This window comes from Megalopta genalis, chromosome 6 (genome assembly GCF_051020955.1).
Source record: "Megalopta genalis isolate 19385.01 chromosome 6, iyMegGena1_principal, whole genome shotgun sequence".
In the NCBI taxonomy this organism is placed as follows: Eukaryota; Metazoa; Arthropoda; class Insecta; order Hymenoptera; family Halictidae; genus Megalopta; species Megalopta genalis.
The window spans coordinates 2,800,171-2,814,847 of NC_135018.1; the positions used below are offsets into that span (position 1 = coordinate 2,800,171).

Genomic DNA, 14,677 nt, shown 5'->3' on the forward strand with positions numbered 1-14,677 from the left:
AAAGAACGAGTCTGTAGACTTCGAGAAATCTGATAGAATTGCAAAGTTGAAACGCGATTAGTTCGCAACGCTATATTCAAAGCTATTGTGCTTGATAATACAAAGAAAACTCGCGTCTATTTTATTCGCAACGCTATGATTTCTGTTCGAAATTAATTATAGCAACGCGTGAATAATTCGCAACGCTATGGCAAGTCGCGGATGTGCCCATCCGAGTTGTTGTTGGGGCGGCGAGGCCCTTCGTTGCAGCTGCAGCATGGGCGCCTGAAAAGTCGGAAGGTAAACTATTGCAACGCGATTGTATTGTCGCGACGCTAATTCAATGAACAGAGATGCAAAAGCGAGTGGACTTTGATGATCTTCGAAAATTTCAAACTTGAAACGCGAGCGTACTTAGTCGCAACGCTATCTTTGACGCTTCTTGCATGTCGAACCAAATGAAATCGCGAATCTTTCATTCGCGACGCTATACTTTGAATAATTAATTTCGATGCTAATGATAATCGCGATGGTTTTATTCGCGACGCTTATTTTCATCTCTGTTAAAAATGAAGCGAAACAACGCGAGATTATTTCGCAACACTATTGCAAGTCGCGGATGTGCCCATCTGCGCTGATCGTTGGGTTGGCAAAGCCTGCCCGAATACTACTACTGCTATGACAAGAACTACTATTGCTATGACAAGAACTACTATTGCTATGACAAGAACTACTATTGCTATTGCAGCGAGTACAGTGACCAATTAACAATACATATACATAATAATATACATGATAATATACACCATAAGTTTTGTCTTACGATAGTATTAACCTGAAAATAAAGAATCTGAAAATAAAGAACCTGAAAATCCTAGCTAAAATGGGGTTATTAGTTTCGAATTATTCGTCAAAATTAATCTGTTTCGATGACTACGCGTGAATTTAATTGCTCGAGAAATAACGGCAATAGCAATGGCAAAAAAGTAATGGAAGTAACGATGATAGAGGTATTGGCGAGGGTAACGGCAATAGTAATGTCAAAAATTTAATGGAAGTAACAATGACAGAAGTATTGGCAAGGGTAACGGCAATTGAATTCGAACGGAAAACGCAAGTCATTGAAAAGAATACATCCTAACTAAATATACAATAGAATTCGCAACAAGTATGTGGTCACTGTACTCGAAAAAATTGAGAGAAATACTGGTCAAATAAGATCGACTTACATTTCGATGCGATGTTGGTCCTGGAATTTGTAGTAGGAAGAAGTAGAAGAGAGTAGCAGCGTAGAGAGAGAGTAGCAGCGTAGAGAGAGTAGCAGCGTAGAGAGAGTAGCAGCGTAGAGAGAGTAGCAGCGTAGAGAGAGTAGCAGCGTAGAGAGAGTAGCAGCGTAGAGAGAGTAGCAGCGTAGAGAGAGTAGCATCATCAAGAAGTGTCCAAGTTTCCATAGCACACGCATTTAAGATTTTAATCGAAAATATTAATTTCCATTCGCGGAAAAGATTTACAAATTATCGGAAACCATTTGGAAATTCGCGTTGAAATTAGAGATACGATTTTGACAAATAACTATTAATAATTTTACCGAATGTTAAGTAAATTTAGATTAGAATTAGATAGAAAATTAATTAACATTGATTTTAGAAGGAAGCAGAACGAATTTCGATTAACAATAAACTTTCCGAAAAATAAAATTTATTGTGCACTGCCTGACACGTGTGAAAATATCCAATTTACTTCGATTCTGTACACTTTCTGTTATATTCTATTATAGTAGTTGTTCCAACAATTAATTAAGTAATTTAACGCAATAACGTTCCTTGAAAATTATATTATATCTTTATTCTTAACAATTTAATTTATAATAATATCACTTTTGCAAGAGCTTTCCTCAAATGCAACTGATTCTTCCACTAAACGAGTAACGACTAATCGAGCAATGACATTGAGCCGAGCGAGCACGAAGGGTACACCCCCCCCCCCCCCAATGACTTTGACGATCGACATTATTGGAAGAGCTGTCTTGAAACACGTCTGATGCCACCATTAGTCAAGTCCCGACTGATTGAGCTTTGACATTCAGCCGAGCGAGCGCGAAGGGTACACCCCCCCCCCTCCCCCCAATGACTTTGACGATCGACATTATTGGAAGAGCTGTCTTGAAACACGTCTGATGCCACCATTAGTCAAGTCCCGACTGATTGAGCTTTGACATTCAGCCGAGCGAGCGCGAAGGGTACACCCCCCCCCCTCCCCCCAATGACTTTGACGATCGACATTATTGGAAGAGCTGTCTTGAAACACGTCTGATTCCACCATTAGTCAAGTCCCGACTGATTGAGCTTTGACATTCAGCCGAGCGAGCGCGAAGGGTACACCCCCCCCCTCCCCCCAATGACTTTGACGATCGACATTATTGGAAGAGCTGTCTTGAAACACGTCTGATACCACCATTAGTCAAGTCCCGACTGATTGAGCTTTGACATTCAGCCGAGCGAGCACGAAGGGTACACCCCCCCCCCCCCCCCAATGACTTTGACGATCGACATTATTGGAAGAGCTGTCTTGAAACACGTCTGATTCCACCATTAGTCAAGTCCCGACTGATTGAGCTTTGACATTCATCCGAGCGAGCGCGAAGGGTACACCTCCCCCCCCTCCCCCCAATGACTTTGACGATCGACATTATTGGAAGAGCTGTCTTGAAACACGTCTGATGCCACCATTAGTCAAGTCCCGACTGATTGAGCTTTGACATTCAGCCGAGCGAGCGCGAAGGGTACACCTCCCCCCCCTCCCCCCAATGACTTTGACGATCGACATTATTGGAAGAGCTGTCTTGAAACACGTCTGATACCACCATTAGTCAAGTCCCGACTGATTGAGCTTTGACATTCAGCCGAGCGAGCACGAAGGGTACACCCCCCCCCGTCCCCCCAATGACTTTGACGATCGACATTATTGGAAGAGCTGTCTTGAAACACGTCTGATGTCACCATTAGTCAAGTCCCGACTGATTGAGCTTTGACATTCAGCCGAGCGAGCGCGAAGGGTACACCCCCCCCTCCCCCCAATGACTTTGACGATCGACATTATTGGAAGAGCTGTCTTGAAACACGTCTGATTCCACCATTAGTCAAGTCCCGACTGATTGAGCTTTGACATTCATCCGAGCGAGCGCGAAGGGTACACCTCCCCCCCCTCCCCCCAATGACTTTGACGATCGACATTATTGGAAGAGCTGTCTTGAAACACGTCTGATGCCACCATTAGTCAAGTCCCGACTGATTGAGCTTTGACATTCAGCCGAGCGAGCGCGAAGGGTACACCCCCCCCCCCCCCCAATGACTTTGACGATCGACATTATTGGAAGAGCTGTCTTGAAACACGTCTGATTCCACCATTAGTCAAGTCCCGACTGATTGAGCTTTGACATTCATCCGAGCGAGCGCGAAGGGTACACCCCCCCCCTCCCCCCAATGACTTTGACGATCGACATTATTGGAAGAGCTGTCTTGAAACACGTCTGATGCCACCATTAGTCAAGTCCCGACTGATTGAGCTTTGACATTCAGCCGAGCGAGCGCGAAGGGTACACCCCCCCCCTCCCCCCAATGACTTTGACGATCGACATTATTGGAAGAGCTGTCTTGAAACACGTCTGATTCCACCATTAGTCAAGTCCCGACTGATTGAGCTTTGACATTCAGCCGAGCGAGCGCGAAGGGTACACCCCCCCCCTCCCCCCAATGACTTTGACGATCGACATTATTGGAAGAGCTGTCTTGAAACACGTCTGATACCACCATTAGTCAAGTCCCGACTGATTGAGCTTTGACATTCATCCGAGCGAGCGCGAAGGGTACACCTCCCCCCCCTCCCCCCAATGACTTTGACGATCGACATTATTGGAAGAGCTGTCTTGAAACACGTCTGATACCACCATTAGTCAAGTCCCGACTGATTGAGCTTTGACATTCAGCCGAGCGAGCACGAAGGGTACACCCCCCCCCGTCCCCCCAATGACTTTGACGATCGACATTATTGGAAGAGCTGTCTTGAAACACGTCTGATGCCACCATTAGTCAAGTCCCGACTGATTGAGCTTTGACATTCAGCCGAGCGAGCGCGAAGGGTACACCCCCCCCCCCCCCAATGACTTTGACGATCGACATTATTGGAAGAGCTGTCTTGAAACACGTCTGATTCCACCATTAGTCAAGTCCCGACTGATTGAGCTTTGACATTCATCCGAGCGAGCGCGAAGGGTACACCTCCCCCCCCTCCCCCCAATGACTTTGACGATCGACATTATTGGAAGAGCTGTCTTGAAACACGTCTGATTCCACCGTTAGTCAAGTCCCGACTGATTGAGCTTTGACATTCATCCGAGCGAGCGCGAAGGGTACACCTCCCCCCCCTCCCCCCAATGACTTTGACGATCGACATTATTGGAAGAGCTGTCTTGAAACACGTCTGATGCCACCATTAGTCAAGTCCCGACTGATTGAGCTTTGACATTCAGCCGAGCGAGCGCGAAGGGTACACCCCCCCCCCCCCAATGAGTTTGACGATCGACATTATTGGAAGAGCTGTCTTGAAACACGTCTGATTCCACCATTAGTCAAGTCCCGACTGATTGAGCTTTGACATTCATCCGAGCGAGCGCGAAGGGTACACCTCCCCCCCCTCCCCCCAATGACTTTGACGATCGACATTATTGGAAGAGCTGTCTTGAAACACGTCTGATTCCACCATTAGTCAAGTCCCGACTGATTGAGCTTTGACATTCAGCCGAGCGAGCACGAAGGGTACACCCCCACCCCCCAATGACTTTGACGATCGACATTATTGGAAAAGCTGTCTTGAAACACGTTATTATTAAATCAGCTTTGCGAATCATTCGTTGAATTCTGTTCGTACACGGAATTATTTAAATTTAAATATCATTTACGAACTTTGTTAATCTTCACTGTACACCTTGCATAAAAATTTCATATGGTACACACGAGGTGTCAGCACACCAGAAAATTAAAACGGCTGTCACGGTTAAACTACATATTGTTTCGGGTCCGAAAAATTAGTAAATATTCTTCAGACGTTCTAAAGTAAAGGAGAACAGCGTTTTTCTTAAAAATATCACTGTTATGTTGTAAAAAAAATCCGGAAAGTTCTCGTCTTGTGACTTGTTCAATACTTCGAACGCGGCTCGAGTCCGTCCCGACCTTCTGTCAAAGCCTCGTGCTGCGGACTCTCTCGCGGACCCTCTCCCTCGCACCGTCACCTCTCATTGGCCAGTGTTTTTCGTTAATAACTCGTAAACAAAGCCCCAGATTGCATTTTCGCAAAGGAAAAAGTTACTTCAAATGACTTCAGCTACCCCTCATTTGCGGCTGTTAAAATAATTGTGGGACACCCTGTATACTATAATATATTATAGTATATTATAGTATATATATATTAGTATATTATAGTACTTGCATATGAGAAATTTATACAGAATTTTACACATTCAACATAAAAGTGTTATGTACACGTGAACAAAAACATATTGATTTTCATTGAGAACCTAGACTGACTCGAGTATGTTATTTAGTGAACCGTCTTAGAGTTTTTTATATTAGGAGAAAATAATACACATACAGTATAGAAACCTCGATTATTATCCGATTGAACAAGCTGAAAGAAAATTAGGGAGAATTTCCTATAATCCCATACATTACTACGAGCCTGCGGCACTATTGAAATTATGGTGGCTGATCATTTGAGAAACGGGCTACGAAACCCGTTCATTATCTACCTTAACTAACAAATATTTTACGAACACAGGTACCTACTATACCAGACTGGCTGACACACGAATTCGGAAACGGTCCTCCGGTGCGTATTGGCGCTGATCCAACGTTAGTTCCCAACGTCCTTTGGTCGACGTGGGAAGAATATTTAGGTAATGAAACCAGTCTCGAAAGCATTAAATCCGTCGGCGCAAACAAACGTGTTCGATTTATACGCGTTGTTGCATCGTTTGTCATCCAGCAGACACGTAAACGGTCGTCGCTGTCGTCATGAAAACGTTTAATCTCCTTGCATCTTTACGACTCTCGATTTTGTCATCAAACTTGTTTCTTAAGTAATTTTTCACGACTAATTGACTAATTGAATAAATCTCCTTGATCGATTACCGTGTGTACCTTTTGATAGGATGAAATAAAAATCAGACTCGAATATAATATTGTACATTTTTAAAAACATTTAACCATACTTGTGTTTGATTGATGACATTTATAATTTTGTGACACTTTTTTTATCAGTTTTCAAGACAGTTTGAATATGAAGTGAGATAAAAAGAATATGAAATGAAAATCAGACTTGAATATTATACATTTTAAATAGTCATCGAGTTCAGAAATCACAGTAATGTCTCCCTAATTGACGCCAAATTGTCCAGAAAAAATGGACAATTTTTGAAGAAGAGATACGATTGTTCGAGCCTTGTGGCTCGTTTTTTATGGTTATCAATTGTCAACGATTATAAAAATAAGCTGCAAGGCTCGACTAATCGTATCTCCTCTTCAAAAATTGTTTATTTTTGTGCGCAATCAGAGCGCGAATGAGGGAGGCATTACTATTATATATATATGTTTAAAAATAGTAATTACTATTATACATATATTACTACTATTATAATACTATTATATATAATACTATATGTATATTATATATACTATATAATATATATACTACTATATAATACTATTATTATACTATTTTTAAATATATATATGATTTAGTTAGCAACTACAATATTGTGTATTATATAGTAGTATATATATTATATAGTATTATAATAGTAGTGATATATGTATAATATATATATTTTACTATTATACATATATTACTATTGAAAAATCTAAACAAAATGATTTAGTTAGCAAATACAATATTGTTATATATATATATATATATATATATATATATATATATATATATATAACAATATTGTATTTGTTAATTAAATCATTTTGTTTATATATATACATATATATACATCTTTGTTTTAGTGATGAATATATCTTTATTTATTCCCGCTTTAAACAAAAATACAATATTGTTAAATGATCGTACTGTACACCTTTTTGTAAACGTTTGGCCATGCGGCTGTAACGCGCGGCTTGAAAGATCAATCGAAACGTTCCCGTTGCATCTTCCGTTTACCGCGAACGTCACACCCCGAGCGTATCAGAAAATCTCTTCCACCCTTAACGGCCAGACGACCGTGGCCCCATAATTAACGATAGCGTTCGTGTCCAGCGAATTCATCCGTAAAATTGGTTCCCGTCCGTAACAACCTGGTGGACTTGATCTGGCAGGTCGGCCGACCGAATTACAATCCGCACCCGGCTTATCCGTTGCCGGACAAGTTCTCCGGAAGAGCCTGGCAGGAAAAGGTCCGGCTGGTCCGGGCGGAAATGAAAGACTCGGGCGCCGATGCTCTCGTCGTCACCGCGCTCGACGAAATAGCCTGGCTATTGAATATTCGTGGCTACGACTTGCCCGACACGCCCGTCTTACGAGCGTACGTTGTCGTTGCCCAAGGCGCGTTACATCTGTACACGCCCAGGCACAAAATGCCGAGCTCGGTCGAGGTGCATTTGAAGGTAGACTACTGCAACCATGAGAACTGCGTGAGGTAAGGAACATTTTATTTATTGTGCGTTACATATTCGGAGAACTTTGTAATCGGTAAATCACCGATACGTGTGCTAGAATGTAATTACAGTGTGCGTGTGTGTGCGCGTGTTCGTTACAGATGGCATAACTATACTTCTATTTGGTCCGACTTGCGGACCATGTCGCAAGCATGGAAAACGGTATGGTTGCCAACACGATGCGGATACACTCCAGGCGTTTCCAAGGAAGTGTACGATTCTGTACGTATAAATTGAAGCCAATCGAATCAATGATTCGTTGCTGGTAATTTATTATTTATGCAGTTACGTATCTGATTCGGTTGCGATATTGGACGATTTTTCTCTACGAATGTGTTACATTCTCTCTGTAATTATTTTACACACAATTATTCTACATCGATGTTCATAAATATCTAGAAATATCTTGATTCAAGTGATTATAATGATATTTCGTTTTATTATTTAAGATATTTAAAAATATCTTGAATTAAGTAATTATAACGACTTTTTAAGATATTTAAAAATATCTCGAATCAAATAATTATTACAACTTTTTAAGATATTTAAAAATATCTTGAATTAAGTAATTATAACGATTTCGTTTTATTATTTAAGATATTTAAAGATATCTTGATCCAAGTAATTATAACGATTTCGCTTTATTATTTAAGATATTTAAATATATCTTGGTTCGAGTAATTATAACGACTTCGTTTTATTATTTAAGATATTTAAAGATATCTTGAATTAAGTAATTATAACGACTTTTTAAGATATTTAAAAATATCTCGAATCAAATAATTATTACAACTTTTTAAGATATTTAAAAATATCTTGAATTAAGTAATTATAATGATTTCGTTTTATTATTTAAGATATTTAAAGATATCTTGATCCAAGTAATTATAACGATTTCGCTTTATTATTTAAGATATTTAAATATATCTTGGTTCGAGTAATTATAACGACTTCGTTTTATTATTTAAGATATTTAAAGATATCTTGATCCAAGTAATTATATAACGATTTCGTTTTATTATTTAAGATATTTAAAAATATTTGGATTCAAGTAATTACAACGATTTCGCTTTATTATTTAAGATATTTAAAAATATCTCGAGTTAAGCAATTACAATGACTTCGTTTTATTATTTAACATATTTAAAAATATCTTGAATTAAATAATTATAACGACTTTTTAAGATATTTAAAAATATCTCGAATCAAATAATTATAACGACTTTTTGAAATATTTAAAAATATCTCGAATTAAATGATTATAATAATTTCGTTTCATTATTTAAGATACATAAAACATTCAATATTGCTTAAATACAATAACTTCGTCCCATCGGATCGTTAACATATATCACACTGTGTATAGCAGCAAACGCCCGGGTGCCTGTTCACACCTATACACGTATTAGAGCGGATAATCCTAGGCGAGGATACACCTTCGCCATCATGTTACCCTAGCCTCGTAGAGCTTGTTGAGCTTAGCTTGATCGCCACGTGACGAGCTGACACACCTCCGTAAACATAGTCGAAACACGGACGGAGTGGCCTTTTCACGTATTCCGATTACTGGAACTGGAACGTGGAACTGGAATGCCCAGACACGCGGATGCCGGGCAACTAGATAGCGGCTATAGCACGTTCCACGTAGCTGCAGTAGTATGCAGTATGCAGCCGCGGCTGTTGCGCTTATCGCGATAAAGGTTTACCTTCTCTACGGCATGCTAGCCGGTGCTTAGGGACGCCTGGACGCCCGCGGCATCAGAAACCAGAGAGCAATTCTCTCGTTATTAGAACCTACTAGGGTAGATATTTCAGTTACCGTGCGGGCTCCCCGGCTACTGTGTGCCTTCGGAACAACTTTAAACGTAACGAACGAGACACAAATTTTCATTCATGTGTTACAAAGAAAATTGTAATTTATTCACACATGAGATGAGAAAAGTTAGACAGTGACTCGCGATACGGCGTGATTTTCCCGGAATGCTTGACGAGATCTAGGTCTACCGGAAAGTTCTGTCCGTTTTTGAATTGAAATATAACACAATTTCCGTACATTTAATAATATTTATTGTAGAATATACTTTCCATCGTTGCTTATGACTTCTTGCCAGCGTGATGGCAACTTGTAAATGCCATTTTTAAAAAGTGATTTTTTTTAGAGGCGACACGGCGTGATTTTCCCGGAATGCTTGACACGAACCTTGAAAAAATTCGACTAATTATTAATGTATTATTAGATCTACCAGAAAGTTCTGTCCGTTTTTGAATTGAAATATAACACAATTTTCTACATTTAATAATATTTATTGCAGAATATACTTTCCATCGTTACTTATGACTTCTTGCCAGCGTGATGGCAACTTGTGAATGCCATTTTTAAAAAATGGTTTATTTTTAGAGGCGACGCGGCGTGATTTTCCCGGAATACTTGACGAGATCCTTGAGAAAATTCAATTAATTATTAATGTATTAGGTCTACCGGAAAGTACTGTCCGTTCTTGAATTGAAATATAACACAATTTTCGTACATTTAATAATATTTATTGCAGAATATACTTTCCATCGTTACTTATGACTTCTTGCCAGCGTGATGGCAACTTGTAAATGCCATTTTTAAAAAATAATTTATTTTTAGAGGCGAAGAACTCGACTAGTGCTTGGTTGATATCAGCTTCAAATTTTCATTCATGTGTTACAAATAAGATTGTAATTTATTCACACCTGAGATGAAAAAAGTTAGACAGTGACTCGCGACACGGCGTGATTTTTCCGGAATGCTTGACGAGATCCTTGAGAAAATTCAATTAATTATTAATGTATTAGGTCTACCGGAAAGTACTGTCCGTTCTTGAATTGAAATATAACACAATTTTCGTACATTTAATAATATTTATTGTAGAATATACTTTCCATCGTTACTTATGACTTCTTGCCAGCGCGATGGCAACTTGTAAATGCCATTTTTAAAAAATGATTTATTTTTAGAGGCGAAGAACTCGACTAGTGCTTGGTTGACATCAGCTTCAGTTTTGAATTTTTTTTCCTGTAAAAAGTTTTGCAAAGAGAGAAACAAGCGATAATCGGAGGGTGCTAGGTCTGGGGAGTATGGTGGATGCGACAGAATTTCCCAGCCTAACTCTGCAATTTTCTGACGAGGCGCCGAAGCAGCATGTGGTCTGGCATTATCATCGGTGGCCATGTTTTCACGATCGCGTCTCGCTTAATAATGACACGAGACATCTTTGTTTCAGTTTATTTAGGAGAGTACATGTGCGTAAATGCAATAATAAAGAGAGATAGTCATATATGTCTCAAATCAACGTGTGCATATGGATTGAAACTTGAAGTGACACTGTCGGACAGAACTTTCCGGTAGACCTAATTACATTCGTGAATGAATGTAACTAATTTCACGAATTATCAGAACGTAACCGAACAGATTTTTGCGTGTCTCTTGGTAATCTTGGTTGTTGTAAACCGTTTTTCAGATTCCGCCAGAGAAACGTATGTCGAAACCGTCGCCGATCGTAAATTTTCGAGCGCAGAAAAACGCGATCGAGGCGCAAGGCATGCGAATATCTCATCTGAGGGACGCGGTGGCGATGTGCGATTTTTTGGCGTACATGGAGGAACAGTACGATCTGAATTCGAACGGTTGGGACGAGATGCAGGTAGCTAGATTGGCGAACGAATTTCGTTACGAGCAGGATAACAATCGAGGTATCTCATTTCCTACTATCGCCGGATACGGGCCTCATGCCGCGATCCCTCATTACGAACCTAACAATCTCACGAACATTATGATTGGGAAAACGTCTACTTTGGTAGTGGACTCCGGAGGTCAATACTTAGGTAATAATAAATACTTAAAGATAACTATTTCCGAATCGAATTTACTTCACATTTTATTTTTTTACTATATTACTTAAGATGTCCATTAACCCTCTGTTGGGCCGAATTGTTTTCTTACATATAAACAAATTTATGCCACGGAAAATCAACGATTGTAAACCTATGTATGCCAATTGTCCCTCAACTTGTAAACAAAATAAGAATCTAATAAAAAAAAAATCAAATAAGATTTTATAAATCCCATAGAACTTTTGCAGAATTTGAAGAGTAGAATTTTCTAGGCATTTAAGAATTTATCAAACAATTGATCTTACAGCTCGACGGTAGTTTAAAGATGTGCAACATGATTCTATGTTATTCTCAATTGTTTCTTAACAGATGGAACAACTGACGTAACGAGAACCCTCCATTTCGGAATTCCGACGGAAGAACAGAAGAAAGCGTACACAAGGGTGCTGATTGGAGCAATACAATTATCGTCCATGGTTTTCCCAAGCAACGTGAAAGTCAGCCAGTTGGATGCTGTTGCACGATTCCCATTGTGGAACGTCGGTTACGACTATTTGCATGGAACAGGCCATGGGATCGGTCACTTCTTATCTGTTCACGAATGTTTGTAGCTACACATATGTAGTTAAAATTAAGTAATCGCAAGACAATTTACCATAGAATCCACAAATTCTTAGTTTGTCGTTCCACACTTTCCAGTTCAACTTTTATTTAACTCTAAAATCGCTCGAAATTAACGGGGCACAAAATGTATATTAATCTTAGGCGAATGTCATATTATTATCGAAAAGCTGCTAAACGATTAGCCCTGTTGCACAATTCAATCTAAAAAGAAATGAAGTCGACATTTATATAATAGTATAATAATAAATATAATCTTGGGTTGGCAACTAAGTAATTGCCGATTTCAGTTATAGATGTCTCTCACTTCCATTTTCATGATATCCGTAAATGTTATATTATAAAATTATTATTATTATGTTATTTTTTATTTTCCGTGAATGTTAGCAACTGGACAAATTGAATGCAGCGGTCAAGGAAAAGCGACCAGAATTGGTTGATCGTTGTTGAAATTTTAGCCTCGAACAAAAATTAATCTATAGTTTACTTAGTACTAAGATACTAAGATATCGGTTTACATTTTCGCCGGTTCCGTCAGCGGGCAACGACGGTGATGTAAACTGTATATAGTAGAAACCGCGATACATCATCACCGGTACCATTAGATATACGTCGTACCCTGACTGTTTGGGGGTCCCAGCGTCACGTATACAATGTGAAACGCGACAAATAAAACGTCTCTGATTGGTGGATAAGACGAACCCAAAAAGGGTATAAAAGAAGCGTTTTTTCTTACCGGACTTTCAGTAGAGTTTTGGTCGCTCGATCGTTTTCGCCCATATACCTTCTCTCAATAAAGGAATAAAATAAAGTCCTTTTTAAGAAAAGAATTAGAATCATATTCATTTTCATTCCATAATCCCAACAATCGTAAAGGTGTCATTTTCCAGCAGGACAATGCTAGGCCGCACACGTCTCTTTGTCCACTCGGCAAAAATTGATGGATATTGGTTGGGAATTGATGTTACACCCACCATATAGCCCTGATCTCGCGCCATCGGATTACCACTTATTTCGATCCCTGGACAACTCCCTTCGTGGTAAAACTTTTAACGATGATGACGCTGTAAAATCTCACTTAACTCAGTTTTTGGCCGAAAAGGATCAGACTTTCTACGAGCGTGGAATTTTCAAGTTGTCAGAGAGATGGCAAAAGGTCATCGAACAAAATGAAAAGTACATTACAGATTAAACTTCATTCCAAGTAAAAAAAAATTTTTTATTTCATTGAACAAATCGGCAATTACTTAGTTGCCAACCCAATAGTATAATAATAAATACATAATAGGGTATAAATAGTAATATAATATATAATATATAATATGAACTATAAATATACTATAAACTATAATATATACTATAAATATATAGTATATAAATAATAATATAGTATATTAATATAGTATATTAGTATATAGTAGTAGTAGTATTAGTGTATAGTATATAGTATATTAGTATAAATATAATAAAAACTTAATATAAGTTTTAGTAATTGTACTATTTCTCGTATTTTCAGCACCTATTAGTATATCCTACTTGCAAGTGGCCACATCAGACACAACGTGTGGACCAGTCGAATTGCAACCAGGGTTCTTCCTGACTAATGAACCAGGATACTACAAAGAAGGGGACTTTGGTGTGCGTTTGGAGAACGTTCTCGAGGTCGTAGAAGCGAGTGCATCGGTAACCAATTTTACGCGAACAGATTACTAATTATCTAAATCCGCGTGATCATCGTTAGAACATTTATGCAGGGAGACGCGGATACCTTTCTGAAATTCAGAGATGTAACGCTGGTTCCGTACGAGCCAAAGCTGATCGACGTCAGCATGCTGAACCCTTCTCACGTGAGTTCTTATAATTCGTGGCAAATAAATATTTAGCTAATTGTAGACACTCGAAATCTGTGAAATAAACTGCACAATTTACATTTTGATGCACCAAAGTGCATTTGCCTAGACAATCACAATATTCTACTTTTTAAACACAGTATTATTATTATTATTATTATTATTATTATTAAAACCAAAGTTTTGCAATAATAAGTATGAATCTTTCGCGCTAATGTAAATACAGTAAATTCTCCCCAAATTGTCCACTTTTTTTCCAAGCAGAGGGTCAATTTAGGGAGAATATACTGTATTAGAAAATGAAAATGAAAAGTCATCGCATTATTATAGAAATGGAATGAATTATATTCCTCTAATTGAGAAATCATATTCGTGTAGAGACGTTGGCTGAATAATTACAACCGTCGAATTCGAAACGAGGTCGGCTCGGAGCTAAAGAGAAGGCTCAAAATGAACGCTTTCGATTGGCTACTGAGGAAAACGGCAACCATTCCGGAATTGAGTCCGGTCGATGAAGGGTTATTTTTCGGCTTCTCCAGCTCGCCGTCTTCCACATTTAAACAATTCCATGTCTTAATTTTCGTGATCCTTATTTGCCACGTTCTACTCGGTAAGTAAACAGATAAATCGGAATATAGTAGAATCTCGATAACT

General features: G+C 38.9%; 1 protein-coding gene across 3 annotated transcripts in view; it reads left to right on the top strand.

Annotated features, from left to right (window-relative positions):
* LOC117223885 (xaa-Pro aminopeptidase 1) overlaps positions 1 to 14,677 on the top strand; it is a 75,575-nt gene that overhangs the window by 59,797 nt on the left and 1,101 nt on the right. For all 3 annotated transcript variants that reach the window (XM_033476469.2, XM_033476470.2, XM_076523270.1), the window contains 8 exons: positions 5,812 to 5,929; positions 7,294 to 7,672; positions 7,793 to 7,913; positions 11,180 to 11,543; positions 11,922 to 12,155; positions 13,690 to 13,856; positions 13,928 to 14,020; positions 14,402 to 14,633. In XM_033476469.2, the coding sequence (XP_033332360.2) occupies positions 5,812 to 5,929; positions 7,294 to 7,672; positions 7,793 to 7,913; positions 11,180 to 11,543; positions 11,922 to 12,155; positions 13,690 to 13,856; positions 13,928 to 14,020; positions 14,402 to 14,633 (1,708 nt within the window). The remainder of the gene's footprint in view (positions 1 to 5,811; positions 5,930 to 7,293; positions 7,673 to 7,792; positions 7,914 to 11,179; positions 11,544 to 11,921; positions 12,156 to 13,689; positions 13,857 to 13,927; positions 14,021 to 14,401; positions 14,634 to 14,677) is intronic.